The 16,004-nt window shown below is 61.2% G+C and overlaps 1 protein-coding gene across 5 annotated transcripts in view; it reads left to right on the forward strand.

Annotated features, from left to right (window-relative positions):
• Window positions 1–16,004, forward strand: part of EGFR (epidermal growth factor receptor) — a 116,713-nt gene that overhangs the window by 93,083 nt on the left and 7,626 nt on the right. For 4 of the 5 annotated variants that reach the window (XM_036327270.1, XM_036327271.1, XM_036327273.1 and 1 more), the window contains 6 exons: window positions 6,106–6,291; window positions 9,950–10,105; window positions 10,810–10,885; window positions 12,736–12,882; window positions 14,249–14,346; window positions 15,154–15,321. In XM_036327270.1, coding sequence (XP_036183163.1) covers window positions 6,106–6,291; window positions 9,950–10,105; window positions 10,810–10,885; window positions 12,736–12,882; window positions 14,249–14,346; window positions 15,154–15,321 — 831 coding nt within the window. Of the gene's footprint in view, window positions 1–6,105; window positions 6,292–9,949; window positions 10,106–10,809; window positions 10,886–12,735; window positions 12,883–14,248; window positions 14,347–15,153; window positions 15,322–16,004 lie in introns of those variants that run through there. The other variant, XR_004970763.1, reaches the window with a different exon arrangement.

Here is a 16,004-nt window from a genome sequence, read left to right on the forward strand (position 1 = left end):
GAGGCCCAAAGAGACGTGCTCAGGTTGCCGCGGGGGGGGAGGGGGGGGCGCGGTGGGTAGGGATCCAGTTCACTGTCCCTCTGACTCTGAAATTCACGGTCACTTTGCTCCATTGAGTTCTCTTACCTTTGAAATGACGTTTGAAAGATGCCTAGAATTTACAATATGATGCGCTAGCGACTCCAGAAACGGTCGCCCGCCTTCTGCGCTTGCTCCCCAAATAATTGCAGTGTCCTCGGCCTCTCTGGATGGTTACTTTATGGAGGAGTCCTTGGAACGTTCCACAGGTTATGATGTTTTCGCTTTGGTGGACGTAAGAAATGCTCAGGCCTCTCCCTCCCCACCCCGCCCCGAGAACTGTTATGAGTTCATTCGAGCCAAACTACGACAATTGCCGGGAAGCGGAATCCCAAAGGATTGGGGAGATGCTGCGGAGAGTGGCAGTTTTGCAGCTTGTTTTATAGACGGGAGGCGAAGGAGAGGCACGAGGAGGGTGCGTCACATCCACGGGTGGTGGCTGAAGGGGCGGGAGAAAGCACAGCCAGGACGTCTCTGGGATTGGAGCCAAGAGTGAAACGAGCGGACACGTACTTCTTGTCTCCTGTGGGTTCGGGGTAGTGAACAATTCACAGCCCGTAGAGATGGTATTCGGGGAACAAGACAGCCGTGAGGGCTCCTCTGAGCTTGTGTTCCCAGGGGATGGTGCCCTGAGAGGCCCAGGAGAGAGGATTGCTCTCCAACGCCAGGGTCCGTGATCCTAGACGCAGAGATGATGGACAGCCCCGCTGTGGCGGAAGATGGGCCTTGGCCAGGGGAGCCACAGGCCTGGGCCGTGACTGCCGCCAGGACCTGCTCTTAGTCAGGGGTTTTCATGATCAGAGCATCCTGTGTGGTTCCTTTGGCCTCCGAGTCTGTGGGGCCCGCCATGCTGGGCTCCGGGAGCTCGTCAGGTGAGCCTGAGGCCGAGCTGTGCCCACAGAGGAAGAGGGGTCAGCAGCAGGTTAGGGGCACAGAGTTAACGGACAGGGAAAGCGACTCCAGCGTCTGTGGGGTGTGGCTCCCCTTTCAGCCAAGAAGGGCAGCGGTCGGCGGTGACATCCCCACTCGGCCTCCGACCCACAGACGATGCTCACAGTGAGCCACGCCAGCGGGGACCCTTTCAAACGGGCTTGGACACAGCGACCCCCCAGGGGCAGCCCCCCTCCACTTCAGTTCTCCAGGGGTCCCCCTGCCTCCACCGGTTCAGGCGCCCCCTGAACTGAGACGCCGCATCCATAAGCGCCATGACAGCCCCCACACGAGGACATACTCATCAAAGGCAATTACCTCTCGCCGTCACGGCTCACAGATCGGCGTGAAGCCCCTTTAGCACGGTGTCCGCTCCTGTTAGCAGAACCAGGAGGAAGGGAGGGGACACGGCATTCATGACGGCCCCCCTCCCCCCATCCCCCACCCACCCGGCGCCCCTGCTGCAGGGGAAACCTCCGGCAGCATCCCCTTCACTCGTCACTGACTCCTTCCGGACGTCCTCGTGGGTCTCACAGAACGATGCTAAAGTGCGAATTCCCACCATGTCACCAGGCAGAGGGAGGGCGGTGGGAGCCAGTAGCTATGCTTTGGGGAGGAAGCGTGTTCACTGGAAAGGGCCCCCAGAGCCCTGACATTGGAGGAAATGTGCTTTCGGGGGACAGAGAAGTAGACGATAGAGCCCCCTGGGGCCGAGCTCCTCCTTTCGAAGGCTCGTGGGAGCGTGTACATCAAGCATGTCAAGCTCACGGCTGGCGGGCCGCATGCCGGGCACCTACTCTTTGTTTTTTTTAAAAAATGTATATTTTTATTGATTTAAGAGAGGAGGGGAGAGGGAGAGAGAGAGAGAGAGAAATATCAAAGATGAGAGAGAATCACTGATCAGCTGCCTCCTGTACACGCCCCACACTGGGGATGGAGCCCACAACCCGGGCCTGTGCCCTGACGGGAATGGAACCGTGACCTCCTGGTTCCTAGGTTGATGCTCAACCCCTGAGCCACCCGGCCGGGCGAGGGCACCTACTCCTTACTCTTAAGGGGAGACAGGCTCTGCCGAGGGCGGTTGAGAACGGGGGGCTCTTTTCCCAGAGCTCAGCATGAAACCGTCTCCGATGGGAACTCAGGCAAGAAGGAAGGATCCAAAAACTCATTTTGGCAACTGGGACAAAGTAACAGACTTTCAAGGTCCCCAGGCCTCAGACACCCTGCGCGTGACCGGGACCCCTGTCCTGGGGGCTGCGAGTGCGGGCTCTGCCGGCCGGGCGGGCGGGCGGGCGGGGCGGTGGAATACCAGGCGTGCTCGCCGTGGGTCACCCTGTGCCTCCGAGACTCCAGAACAAACAGCGAAGAACACAGCTCACTCGCTGGTGCGCACACTGAACGGGACACGTGACCCAACAGCGTCCCCATTGTGCCTGGGGCGGGGGAGGGGGCGGAAGGGGTGACCTGGTTCTGTTGCTCCATCAGATTGTAATGGGGCCGGAACCTGGCGGGGCTCCAGGCTCTGTGTGGCCCGACACCCCCGCTGAGCTGCTCCCCATCCTCACCCGGGTCCGGCCAGCTCCTCCGGCCCCGCCACCGACGGCCGCTCCAGTGCTGGGCGCGGATTTTTCTCCCTCAAAATGAGGACAGCGTGTTTCCAAACCCCCGAGCCTGAGCTGCAGGGGCCGCCGGAGGCCTGCCTGCCTGCCTGCCTGCCTGCCTCCGTGTTGTGGTTGTACCGATTCCCAGACTCGGGGGAGAGAGTGATTTGTGCTTTTGGCAGCCACGGGCCTGTTCATTTTTCCGTGGACTTTCCAGCTTAAGTTGAGGGCGGGCCAGGGAAAGGGAATGCAAAACAGATCTGCGGACGTGCAGGGTATGCGCCGCGTCCCGTCCCGAGCTCTCGGTGGACCTGCAGCCGGCACAGACCGGAGAGCCGCCCAGGACCGTGGTCTTGGGTGGGCTGTTCGCCTCCCGGCGCCTCAATTCCCTTTTAGACAGAAACGGCCTCGGAGGAAAGGAGCTCAGGTCTCTGCAGGTCTGACTTCCTGTGGCGGGCCCTTCCCCGATGAGGGCCGTGGGACTGGGCCGGGCCTGCCATGGGCACGCGTCCTGCTGGGTAGTAGGTGCAGAAAAGAGAACCGCAGCTCCTTAAAGGGGGGAGCCTCGCCTCGAGCGGGAAGGCCCCCAGCGAGATCCTTGTGCAGAGACGTGGCCGGAGGGGGGCGGGGAGGGAGGGCTGCTCTGCCTTGCCTTTCGGCTTCGTGTGATCTCCGTGCAGTGCAGCCCTGGCATGTCCCAGGCGGCTCTGTGCCTGGGTGTAGGGCCGGCTGCGCTGGAATGAAGGAGGAAGAAAGATCCGGGCGCACCCGCCAAGTGCTGACCACACTGCAGAGTCAGCAGCAGCACGTGGGGCGGGGGCGGGGGGCAGGGGAGCAATAAATAATCAGCGCTTGGCAGTGGGACCAGTGTGGGGGCTCTGGGTGTACCGGGAGCTCTGGGCGTGTACTGGGAGCCCTGGCGTGTACTGGGAGCCCTGGGCGTGTACTGGGAGCTCTGGGCGTGTACTGGGAGCCCTGGCGTGTACTGGGAGCTCTGGGTGTGTACTGGGAGCCCTGGCGTGTACTGGGAGCCCTGGGCGTGTACTGGGGGCTATGGCGTGTATTGGGAGCCCTGGGCGTGTACTGGGAGCCCTGGCATGTACTGGGAGCTCTGGGCGTGTACTGGGAGCCCTGGGCGTGTACTGGGAGCCCTGGCGTGTACTGGGAGCTCTGGGTGTGTACTGGGAGCCCTGGCGTGTACTGGGAGCCCTGGCGTGTATTGGGAGCCCTGGGCGTGTACTGGGAGCCCTGGGCGTGTATTGGGAGCCCTGGGCGTGTACTGGGAGCCCTGGCGTGTACTGGGAGCCCTGGCGTGTATTGGGAGCTCTGGGCGTGTATTGGGAGCCCTGGCGTGTACTGGGAGCTCTGGCATGTATTGGGAGCCCTGGCGTGTACTGGGAGCTCTGGGCGTGTATTGGGAGCCCTGGCGTGTACTGGGAGCTCTGGGCGTGAACTGGGAGCTCTGGGTGTACTGGGGGCTATGGCGTGTATTGGGAGCTCTGGGTGTGTACTGGGGGCTCTGGCATGTACTGGGGGCTCTGGCATGTACTGGAGCCTCTGGCGTGTACCGGGGGCTCTGGCGTGTACCGGGGGCTCTGGCGTGTACTGGGGGCTCTGGCGTGTACCGGGGGCTCTGGCGTGTACCAGCGCTGACCTGCAGCCTTTCCTCAGAGAGCCTGGTGGGGAAGACTTTTCAAAATCACACAAATACCTAAGTGTCATCACTATGAGTGCCTGAAGCTCTTGTTCCAACAGACAGACAGACGACTGGGCCCGCCTCCCTGCATCTGGGTGGCCAGGAGTTGGCGTCTCTCACAGAAAGTTCCCAGGCTGTGCCCAGCCCGTCCCCCCGGGGAAAAGTGAGATGCCAGGAGAATCGAACTCGGATTGGGGGTCTGGGGCGGCTCCCCTGTAGAGGAGTCAGCCGAGGGACAGGAGGAGAGGGCCTGGCCGGGGGGAGGGCTGTGGGGGCTCCTGAGGGAGGGCTGACAGAACAGGGAGGGGGACCAGAGGGGCGTGGGGGGCGGGGCTGGAAGGTGAGGCCAGGCTTCGGAGAGCAGTGAGGCCCGGGAGGGGGAGGTCCCCCACCTCTGTCTCCTGTCTTCCACCTCCCATGCCCAGCGGCCCAGGTGCCTTCACTACTGCAGGGAGCGCCCGGCTGCCCCTCGTCCAACGGGAGCCGCGGAGAAGGACAAAGGCGCCTCTGAGCTGCCTCCCCAGGCCCTGTGGTCCCCCGTGAAGAGCCCCCACCCTTTGTATGTTAGCGGAAGAGAGGAAGGATTTATGGGTGAAAGTCAGGGTCCCCGCATGCTCACACAGACGGAAGAGAGGGCCCCGTTGTGCGCAGGGTCATAAATAACAGCTCCCTCCGCCCGAGAAAGCAGCGGCTCACACCGTCTCTGCTCCGGCCTGTGCCCCACAGAGGCCCTGCCTGGCAGCCAGCAGCAAGGGGCACGGCCGCCGGGTGCAGAGCGGGCGCAGAGCAGCGCAGCTTCCGTCCCAGACTCCGGCGAGGGCAACGCAGAGATCGCCCTGCTTCCAGGGAATCCCGGCGGCCGCGGGTCCACCTCGCGGTAGATTCCCGCCCGCCGCGCCTCTCAGCCTCGGACGGGCCCCTGGCGGGTCTCTGGCTCCCCATGGCAGAGGTGGCCCCGGGACCACAGCGGGGACTCAGGGCCCTGCTGAGAGGGGAGCCCCTCCCCCCCGCCACCTGCCAGCTCAGGGAGCCCTGCTGGCCCTGCCGCCTCACACCTGGCCGGCTCCCGCGAGGGCCCAGCACCCGTGGGCGAGTCCCTCTCCGGGGTGGGAACCCTGACGACGTTTTATTATTTTTTAATTTTTTATCTTTATTGTTGAAAGTATTACATCTGGCCCCTTTCCCCATTGACCTCTCCCAGCCACTCCACCACCCCAGGCCCTCCCCCCTACTGTCTGTGCCCGGGTGATGCGTATTTGCGCACAAATCCATCGGTTCATCGCTTCCCACCCACCACCCGCCTTCCCTCTGAGCGTCCACAGTCTGTCCATGCGTCTGTGTCTCTGGGTCTGTTTAGTTCATCAGTTCACTTGGTTCCTGAGACTCCACAGATGAGCGAGACCATGGACCCTTGTCTTTCTCTGAGCGGCTTGTTTCGCTCAGCGTAATGCTCCCCAGGTCCCTCCACCGCTGGCATCTTAAACTGCAGCCTCCTTAGCTTCGAGGCAGAGGTCTTTCGGGAAGACCTTGGCAGTGCCAGGCTGGGCACATCAGGTCTCTGCCACTGGGGGCACCCTGCAAAGGGAGGGAGGTCTCTACGGGCCCCCAGGGGGTGCCGGCCTCGCGCTGCACCTAGGCATTCACAGCGCGATATATCAAAGGCCCCGCGGACACGTCCACCTCCCGGCTAGCTTGTCCCCTCCTCATCATGTCGCTCTTTGACCTGGGAGGGCTCGGCCTGCCTCCCCCCAGCCCCCGCGGGAGCATGTCTGACGCCCTCCTCGCCTCTCGTCCACGCAGGAAGCCTACGTGATGGCCAGCGTGGACAACCCCCACGTGTGCCGCCTGCTGGGCATCTGCCTGACCTCCACGGTCCAGCTCATCACGCAGCTCATGCCCTTCGGCTGCCTCCTGGACTACGTGCGCGAGCACAAGGACAACATCGGCTCCCAGTACCTGCTCAACTGGTGTGTGCAGATCGCCAAGGTCAGTCAGAGGGCACTGCCCAGCGGCCCATAGCCCGCTGCCCGTCCCTCCTCTCCCGGGACGTGCGGCCACTCGTGGGAGCCCCACGCTCTTCGGGATGAAACTGAATTGTCTTCCGCCTCCAGTCGTGCCCGTCCCACTGCACGCTGGGCATCAGGTCGTCCGGCTACGTTTTTTTAAATATATTTCTACTGATTCCAGAGAGGAAGGGATGGGGGAGAGATAGAAACATCGATGATGAGAGAGAATCATGGATCGGCTGCCTCCTGCACGCCCCCCACTGGGGATCGAGCCCGCAACCCGGGCATGTGCCCTTGACCAGAGATGGAACCCAGGACCCTTCAGTCCACGGCTGACACTCTATCCACTGAGCCACACCAGCCAGGGTATCAACCCGAATTTAAGTCCGCCGTCCTGCCTCCTGTGCTCTGTTTGGCTGTACTGGGTGTTGAAGTCCTTCCACAAGCGGCTGTGAGCTGTAAGCCTGTGACACATTCGCTTTCCAATTCCCAAGGGACGCTGTGTTCCAGGAGCCGGCGGGACCCGAGTCTGGGGGCGGGGGAGGGGGAGGAAATGGTTTCCTCAGCCAGGAAGAGAGAGATTTGCTCGGGGTTAGGGACTATTTATCTAAGGACTAAACCATTTTCTTTGTACAAATCTGAAGCGAAACTACCCAGAAACACTTGGTGGCTGACCAGAACCTACACTCGCGGCCTTGGCGCAGCGGGATTGGCTGAGCTGCAGGCGCCCCGCGCTGGCACCGGGCTGGGCTGTCTTGGGAAACTGCCTAAATATTGTCGGGAAGCCCGTTTATTGTCCCAGCTAAACCGCCAAGACGGCAGATAAAATTGTATGGCCCAGGCGAAAGGAAAAATAATCATTTCACAATCATAGGAGTGGCGAGGGGGGGAGGGGCGGGGGGGGCGCAGAAGGAAGCCCCCCCCACCCCCTTGCTGCAGGCGTGGAAATGGCTTCTGTTCTCCAGACCAAAGTCTCGGGCTCGAGACTCGCAGACCTCACCTGCCTGCCTGTCAGGGAGGCCAGCGTTTCCTGAACACCTGGCCCATGGGGCCACGGGGGCTGTCACGGACAGGCTGGAGAGCGTGCCCACTCTTCCTGGCTCTGTGAGCCAGGTGGTGACCCCCGAAATGTACTGCGTGGCACGGTCACCATGTACAGCCTTCTCATCCAAGAGTCTCATCCCTGCAGCCATCGTGCTGGGCCATCTGTCCCGGGGGGCCCATCTCCTTCCTACTGCACAGTCCACAGGAGAGGAAGCCGTCTGGGCGGTGATGAAGCTAGCATTTTCCCAAGCCGTTCCTGTTTTTAAGTATATTTTTATTGATTTCAGAGAGGAAGGGAGAGAGAGAGAGAGAGAGAGAAACATCAATGATGGGAGAGAATCATGGATCGGCTGCCCCCTGCACACCCCGCACTGGGGGCCAAGTCCCCAACCCAGGCCTGGGCCCTGACCGGGAATCGAACTGTGACCTCCTGGTTCATAGGTAGACACTCAACCACTGAGCCATGCGGGCTGGGCTCCCAAGCCTTCTAGACAACAGTGCGTTCTCATCACCTAACCCAGACTAAGGCCTCACAGCCCTGGCCTATGGCTCAGTCGGTTAGCGCGTCATCCCAATGCACTGAGGTTGCGGGTTTGATCCCTGGTCAGGGCACAGACAAGAATCAACCAATGCGTGCATCGATAAGGGAACAGCAAATCTTTGTCTCTCGAGAAATCAATTTCTAAAAAAGAGCTCACAGAGTTGAGTTCTCAGACAAATGCGAAGCGTAGGTCACCAGGAGCAGCCTGAGACGTGAGGAGAGCGGAGAGGGCGCGGGCCTCAGGAAGAGGCTTGGGTCCGGCCGCCGTTCTCTGACCACAGCTTCGCACGCAGCAGCCTGCTTAGCTCCGTCTGGGAGATAAAACTGAGTAAGGACCCGCTTCCAAAAAATAATTTAGTTCAAAGGATTCGTTCTCCACGTGCACTTCACTGTGGGGAAACTGAGGCATGGGGTGTTGAACGTGCCAAGGCCTCAGGCTAGCAAGTAGCAAACTGGGGATTGGACGCCAGGTGGCCTTGCTCCCAGATCCACGCTCATCACCCGCAGGGGCCCCCGACTCAGGACAGAGCCCGCAGGCCAGTGAACAAGCGTCCCCGTCCCCAGTCTATGTCAGTGCCACACACTCCTGCTCTGGAGTCAGACACCCTACGCCGTCCGCCTCCTCCAAGGGCATGGTCAGTGGTGGGGAGCCCGCACCATGGGCCCCACGTCCTGCTTCCCGCCTCATCCGTGTCCACGCGTCTGTGCGCACCCGGATTTTCCACGTGGGGTATCTCACCCTGGGCTCCTCCCCAGGCCTGTGGGAGGCGGCAGCCGTGGGAAAACAGCCTGTCAATGTCCCCCGCAGCCACCCCGCCAGGAAAACCTTCCCCTCGCGGCCCCCTGGCCCCGGGCCCCTCCTGGGTGCGGTCTAGGCTGGCCGGCAGAGTCCCTGGGACCTCCGTGTTTCAGAATGCAGCCCAGCCGGCCCGCAGTCATTCACAAAAATAAACATGCTGATGACATGGAAGCCAGGCTCTCGAGGCCGGAAGTGAGCTCCCCAGGGGCCCCGCAGCCCTGCGACCCCCCTCCGTCCACGGCGTCTCCGCAGAGTTCTGGGAGCTCGCCAGCAAGACCGGGCGCTTGTCGTCGGTGGCTGGTTAAAACGTAGCCCTGCTGGGCACGGGGTGGCCTCCCCGGTGCCTCAGCGTGTGGGACCCAGACCGAGGGACAGCGTGGGATCTAAGTTCAGACAGGTCTCATCTCCTCGTCCCAGAATTACCTCGGATTCAAACGCCGCCGCCGCCGATGAGCCGCGGGCTGCAGAACAGGGAGCTGCCCTTCCCTCCCCTCCCCCAGCTGGCTCCAGAGAGCACATCGCAGCTCAGCCCAGCTGCTGGGGCCCTTTAAAGGCCGCGGGGTGGGGCGGCGTGGAGCGGGGCGGCCAAGCTCAGTTCATTTACTGGGTTTGCACAGTGACGAGGACCAGGGGCTTCTCAGCTTTTCCTACTCTCTTACAACAGGGACTCCGACCAGCACAGGGTTCCAGAGGCAGCCGGGGGGCGAGGGGGGGGGGGGGCAGGGAGAGCTTGTAGAAGCAAATTCAATAGCCACGTGGTTTTCATGTGAAACACGTGAGCGAGCCCTGGCTGGTGTGGCTCGGTTGGTTGGGCGCCGCCCGGTGCACCAGGAGGCTTGGGGTTCGATTCCCGGTCAGGGCACATGCCTGTATTGTGGGCCTGGTCCCCAGTAGGGAGCGTGCAGGAGACGGCCCATCCATGTTGTGCTCTCACATCCATGTTTCTCTCTCCTCCCTTCTTCTCTCTCAACAAATAAATAAATAAATAAGCAAGCTAGTCTTTAAAAACATAAATAAAGTGACAGAGAGGGTGGCAGACGGACAGATCTGCATTGGCGGTGAGTCTGGGAGGTGCCCGGCGCTGGGAGGGTGTCCTGCTGGCCGGCCCACCGCCCAGCAGCCAGGTCTGGGCCCGATGGCGGGGCTCCTGCTCCGTGGCGCCTCCGCGTGGTCCACGTGGGAATGAGACGCCAGCCAGGGGTGGGGAGGAGTCACTGAGCCACCGCGTCACACTCACCGCGGGGCCTGTCTCAGGGCATGAACTACCTGGAGGAGCGGCGCCTGGTGCACCGGGACCTGGCCGCCAGGAACGTGCTGGTGAAGACGCCGCAGCACGTCAAGATCACGGACTTCGGGCTGGCCAAGCTGCTGGGCGCCGAGGAGAAGGAGTACCACGCGGAGGGCGGCAAGGTGAGGCGCTGGCTGGGGACCCGCGGCGCCGCCGCCGGCCACTGACTGATGGGCGTGGGGGACGCTCTCGGGCCGTCCTGGGCGACGTCACAGCGGCTGCCGCCGCCACCCCTGGGTCTGCTGGGGGGGCAGGATTTGCTGGGAGAGCGAGCAGGGATGTTTCTGATGGAGGACAGGAAGCAGTCCCGTGAGTTCCGCTCCATCTCCGGGTCCCCAAGGTTAGGTCCGGCCCCTGCAGGGGAAAGCACCTTCAGAGGCAGCTGGGCGGGTCACCGCTGTGGGTGGCACGCGGCTGCAAGAACATGTCAGAGCCCCGAGGTCTCAGTGACGCACGCTGGGCGCCCTCCTCGGACCGGCCGGGGCTCTCCCAGCAGGGGGGCCTTCAGAATGCTCTGGGCCCAAGGGACCCTCTTAGTTTCCTCTCCGGCCTGCTTGGCCCCAGCAACCCCCATAAGCACGGGTGGATGGGGCCCCGGGGCACAGCACAGGCCTGGGCTGCCAGCTCGGGGCCTCCCAGAGCAGCCCTGTTCTCCACCGATGTGAAACCTGCCCCTCCTCTGGGAGAGCCCTGGGCCTGGGGTGGGGTGGGCTGGGGGCTGGCCTCCCCACGCTCGTCCCCCGTCACTTGTCCCGGCAGCGTGCAGCATGGTCTCAGCAGAGGGAGGCCAGCGGTTGTCTTATCGCCTTGTCCCTTGTGTCCCCAGGTGCCCATCAAGTGGATGGCCCTGGAATCGATCTTACACCGAATCTACACCCACCAGAGCGACGTCTGGAGCTACGGTGAGTCGAGCCGGGATCCCGGGGCTGAGCCGCTCCGAGCGCTCGCTGAGCTGCACCGTGTGCTCACCACCCAGCGTTTCCTCCCAGGACAGTGGCTGACAGCAGTACCGCCGCGTCAGTGACACTAAGAAAGTGTGACGCACCCACACTGAACGCCACCGCTGCCGGGGAACTGGTCCAGGGGGTAACGGGGGGGGGTGGGGCGGGGGGGCTGGCGGGGAAAGAGAACTTGACCTTGGCAAATGCCTGTACCTGCAAAACCAGACTGAACTCGACCTCCTGCGTGAATTTGAAGTGAACCAAAGGGAGGTAGCAAGTGAGGTTTCCCGGGGGCGGGGGTGGGCAGAGTTTCCGTGGAGAAAGGAGGTTTGGTGAGGGACTAACCCAGGGGCTGGAGCTGGGAATGAATGGTGGCGAGCATGGTCTCGGGGAGCTGGCGGCAGAAATGCACGGTGAGGAGGTGTCTTTGGGAGAAGACGGTAGGAATAGGGGGCTTGCTTTTGCTCTCAGGCGTCATCAGGACCCCGGCTTGCTTGCCCCCGGCAGTCCCCTCTCGCCTTCCACCTTCTGGCCGCCTTGCCTTTGCACAAAGGGCTGTCTGAGCAGGGTGTCACTCAGGCATTTTCCCAGAGGGCTGTGCTGGGGCGTTCACCACTGGGACCCCTCCCCTGCCCCCGCCCCCCCGCCTCCCCTGCCACCCAGCCAGCTGCTGAAGGGCTGCTCGCTGCTCTGTGGGGGTGACTCGTGACGTGTCATCTGTCCCCAGCTGTGGGAGCAGTGGCCGCTCGCTGTGCAGGCGAGGACTAGCTCCCTGGGGTGTGCATGTGTTTCCAGAGCAGAGAATTGCAGGCACAGAGGTGGGAAGACCGTCAGGGCCCAGCCGGTGTGGCTCAGGGGTTGAGCATCATCCCAGGCACCAAGGGGTTGCTGGTTCGATGCCCAGTCAGAGGACCTGCCCGGGTTGCAGGCTCAATCCCCAGTGTGGGACGTGCAGGAGGCAGCTGATCCGTGATTCTCTCTCATCATAATGTTTCTATCCCTTTCTCCCTCTCCCGCTCTCTCTAAAAATCAATTTTTTTAAAAAGTCAGATGCTTTAAAAAAAAAAAAGAAAGAAAAGAAAAGAAAGACCATCAGAACTGGGGCATGGTCTGAAAAAAACACCCATTTGAAAATGACTGCGCTGATTTTTTTTAAGTCATGATTAATTTTGAAACAACAACTATAGGGTTTTTATGTTTATCAAAGGAACACGGGGGACTTTGTTTCTAATTTTTCATATATATATATTTTTATTGTTTAGAGTATTACATCTGTCTCCTTTTTCCCCACTGACCCCTCCCCTGCCACTCCCGCCCCCCAGGTCAAGCCCCCACCGCCCCAGTGTCCCTGTCCATTGGTTATGCCAGTATGCATGCCTACCAGGCCTTTGGTTGCTCTCTCACCCTCTAATTTTTCTTTTATTAAAACTGTTGCTGCAAGCCCATGTGTCCTCCTCCAAGCTGCTGGGGGCGGCCGCCTGCGCGGCCCCTCCCGCCCAAGAGCAGACTGACTTGACTCATTCACGTGGCCGTGGTGTCTCTGCTGTTGTCACTAAAGTTTACCATTCATTGGCCGCTCGCTCTTTGCCTGGCGTTGTCTGAACATCTCAGTTATGTTACTGGCCCCTCGTGACATCCTCGACAGACACTGTCATCACCCCACTTTACAGAGAGGTACACTGAGGCTCCCAGCACGCGAGCCCATTGCCCGGGACCACAGGCTTCTGGCATAAGAAACCGTATCGATAGTGATGACCAGGGACAAGGCGTTGGGGTCCCTGACTCATAAAGCGGCACCTTCGCCCTCGCAGGCGTCACCGTGTGGGAGCTGATGACGTTTGGGTCCAAGCCCTATGACGGGATCCCGGCCAGTGAGATCTCGACCGTCCTGGAGAAAGGGGAGCGCCTCCCGCAGCCGCCCATCTGCACCATCGACGTCTACATGATCATGGTCAAGTGTGAGTGACCGCCGGGGCCCCGCCCCCGCGCAGCCGCGCCTGGGGAGGCGTTGCTGCCGTAGCCAAACAGCGGAGCCCTCGGCTCCCCAGAGAAATGCCGCCCCCGTCTCTGCAGCAGACAGTCCAGCCCAGGGACACCCGTCAGTCAGCCCCTCGGACGTTCCTCCGGAAGCCGAGCCTGACTCACGGAGCCCCGGGGCCCGGCGTCTGCCGTGGCTGCGAGCAAATAAACAAAATCCAAGTCCCCCGTGAGCCACGACCCCCAGGCCCCCTGGCGTGAGTGGCTCCAGGGAAGGGCCGCCCGGGTGGGAGTATGTGACCAGAGAGACTGGGAATGAGTAACCACACGAGGCTGGTAGAATCGGCATGCCTGCCTGGATTTCCATCTTTCCTGCCGTGGATTTAGGTGCAGCCTGACGGCAGGGTAGCCGGTAAACATCTGAGCCCGGGCCAGGGTGTGTGTGACCCGGTAACGCTGTTACGGCAGCAGAATCCCAGGCTCAGCGGCCCCGAGGGCGACACGGCCGTGTGCTGAGCATTTACCCAGAAGGAAATGGGGGGCGGGGAGCAGCATGGATATAAACATTGATGCCTCTCTGAACTCCAAGCCCGGGGTCATCTATTTTTAACGTCCTTGTTGGGGGCCGAGGAAGCTGGGACCGAGGTCACTGGCAGTCTGGCCTAAAAATAGCCTGACTCCCGCTGGTAGGAAGTAGATGTGAGGCCCGGAGGCAGGAGGGCGGCCAGCTCCCGGCTTCTCCTGCAGCTCGTCCATCAGCCGGGGTCATGTAAGCAAGGCCACCAGCCTGGGAACAGGGGTGTCCTCTGCTCCCCGCCGCCCACCCCACCCCGCCCCGGCCCATGGGCACATGAGGACACCAGAGCGGAGACTTCCCAGATCCCCGGGTTCTTAGAGAAAGTCCCCAAGTTCCCCTCCACGGGCTCTGGTTTCCAGTTGGCGAGACTGCTGAGTGGCCGTAGACGAGGGTCACGTGGAGTGAAGACCTGGGAGCTTGGCCACGGGGCGCCCCCAGTCAGAGCAGCTCCCGGGGTCCCCCCAGGGTCATGCCGCGGTGCTGGCCTCGGAGGAGCAGGCGGGCCCATCAGAGATGTCATGTCTCTCCGATTCATACATGTCTGTTATCAGGGACACACGATACATAGGTGTCTGATTACACAACACACACACATGTCTGACTTTGACCACGTCAGCACCAGTTTGCTGAGATGGGAAGGTCCATCAAGGGAGGAGGTTTCCGCAGCACTTGCTTGTCGGGAGGCCCCGTAAGCCTCCCCCTGAGTGATGCTGTCCTGGGGGTGATTGTTGGGGCTCTCACTGGACCCCGTTCCCTCCTCCCTCCTCCAGGCTGGATGATAGATGCGGACAGTCGCCCAAAGTTCCGGGAGTTGATCAGTGAATTCTCCAAAATGGCCCGAGACCCCCAGCGCTACCTCGTCATCCAGGTACCGGACCTCTGTCCCTATAACAAGCATCCGTGTCCAAGGCTCCGCCCTGTGCCAGCCCCGTCCCCCAGGCCAGCAAGCGAGCAAAACGGCTGATCTCTCGGTCCCTCCCGCCCCCCTCCAGCTGGCAGGCTCCGATGGTGAATGGGGAACTGGGGGTGGGTGGCCGCAGGGGGCGGGGCTGGCTGCTAGCAGCCAGGGAGGATGACCCTGATCGCAGGCCAGGCCTAAGGACCGTATCCGTGCACAAATTTCGTGCACTGGGCCTCTAGTATTATAAACAGTACCTCAGCCACTAGTAGCAGATACACATTCTGTAAACGCTGCTGCTTCATGCCTTCTTTCCCCTAAGCATTGGCATTTCACTCAGGGGGCTTTTAAGCATCAAGGAATTTTTAATGTTTTTCTAATACATTTTTAGTGGTTTCAGAGAGGAAGGGGGGGAGAGAGAGAGAGAAACATCAATGCTGAGAGGGAATCATGGATCGGCTGCCTCCTGCACGCCCCACACTGGGGATCGAGCCCGAAACTCAGGCATGTGCCCTGACTGGGAATTGAACTGCGACCTCCTGGTTCACAAGTCGATGCCCAACCATGGAGCCACGCCAGCGGGCAATTTTTGATGTTTTAATTCCTGGCCTGGGGAGGGAGGAAGCCGTTACACGAAAGAGAACCAGGGCGATTTTACTGTGACTAACCCGTAAACACACGGCGTCTGCCAGCAATGGACTCCTAGACCACGGGAGCCAAGAAGGGATGCCCTCCCCCTGGGCCTTGCTCATGGCCTCCAATCCCCCCCACCCCCAGGGCGACGAGAGGATGAACTTGCCCAGCCCCACGGACTCCAACTTCTACCGCGCGCTGATGGACGAAGAGGACATGGAGGACGTGGTGGACGCGGACGAGTACCTGATCCCCCAGCAGGGCTTTTTCCACAGCCCCGCCACCTCCCGCACGCCCCTGCTCAACTCCCTGGTGAGGCCGCCACCGCTCACGCTCTCCCGGTTGGAGGGACTTGAGTTTTTGTTTGTTTGTTTTTTAATATATTTTTATTGATTTCAGAGAGGAAGGGAGAGAGAGAAACATCCATGATGAGAGAGAATCCTGGATCGGCTGGCTGCCTTCTGCACGCCCCACATTGGGGATCGAGCCCACAACTCGGGCCTGTGCCCTGACCGGGAACCGAACCCTGACCTCCTGGTTCATAGGCTGAGACTCAGCCACTGAGCCACGCCGGCCGGGCTGAGTGACTTGAGTTTAGAGAAAAGGATGCCCATCTGGTGAAACGCACTTAGAGACGAAGAAGTGCGTTTCACCGAGTGACAAGCCAAAGGCAGAAAGAATCGGTTCAGCGTGTTGACGTTCTTTTATGGCGTCGGGACCACGGATGGTAGTTTTCTCAGGTTCGCTGAGGACCAGGAGTCAGTCAGATACAGGCCTAGTTTTCCTACAGCTCATGGGTCAAGAGGAGAGGACGCGCCTTTCAGTACCTCCGCGTCGGGTGGACGCAGGGGTGGACACGGGGGCAAATTGGCAGACACGGTGGAGGGAGGGAGAGGCAGATGCGCACAGCCGGGCCCAGCGTGGCCTTTAAGCCCCTCCGGGTGCGTTCGGTGAGGCGGGGGAGAGCGTACACGTGTCCCATAAACTCCTCCGAT

Source organism: Myotis myotis, unplaced genomic scaffold (genome assembly GCF_014108235.1).
Source record: "Myotis myotis isolate mMyoMyo1 unplaced genomic scaffold, mMyoMyo1.p scaffold_m19_p_11, whole genome shotgun sequence".
Taxonomy (NCBI): domain Eukaryota; kingdom Metazoa; phylum Chordata; class Mammalia; order Chiroptera; family Vespertilionidae; genus Myotis; species Myotis myotis.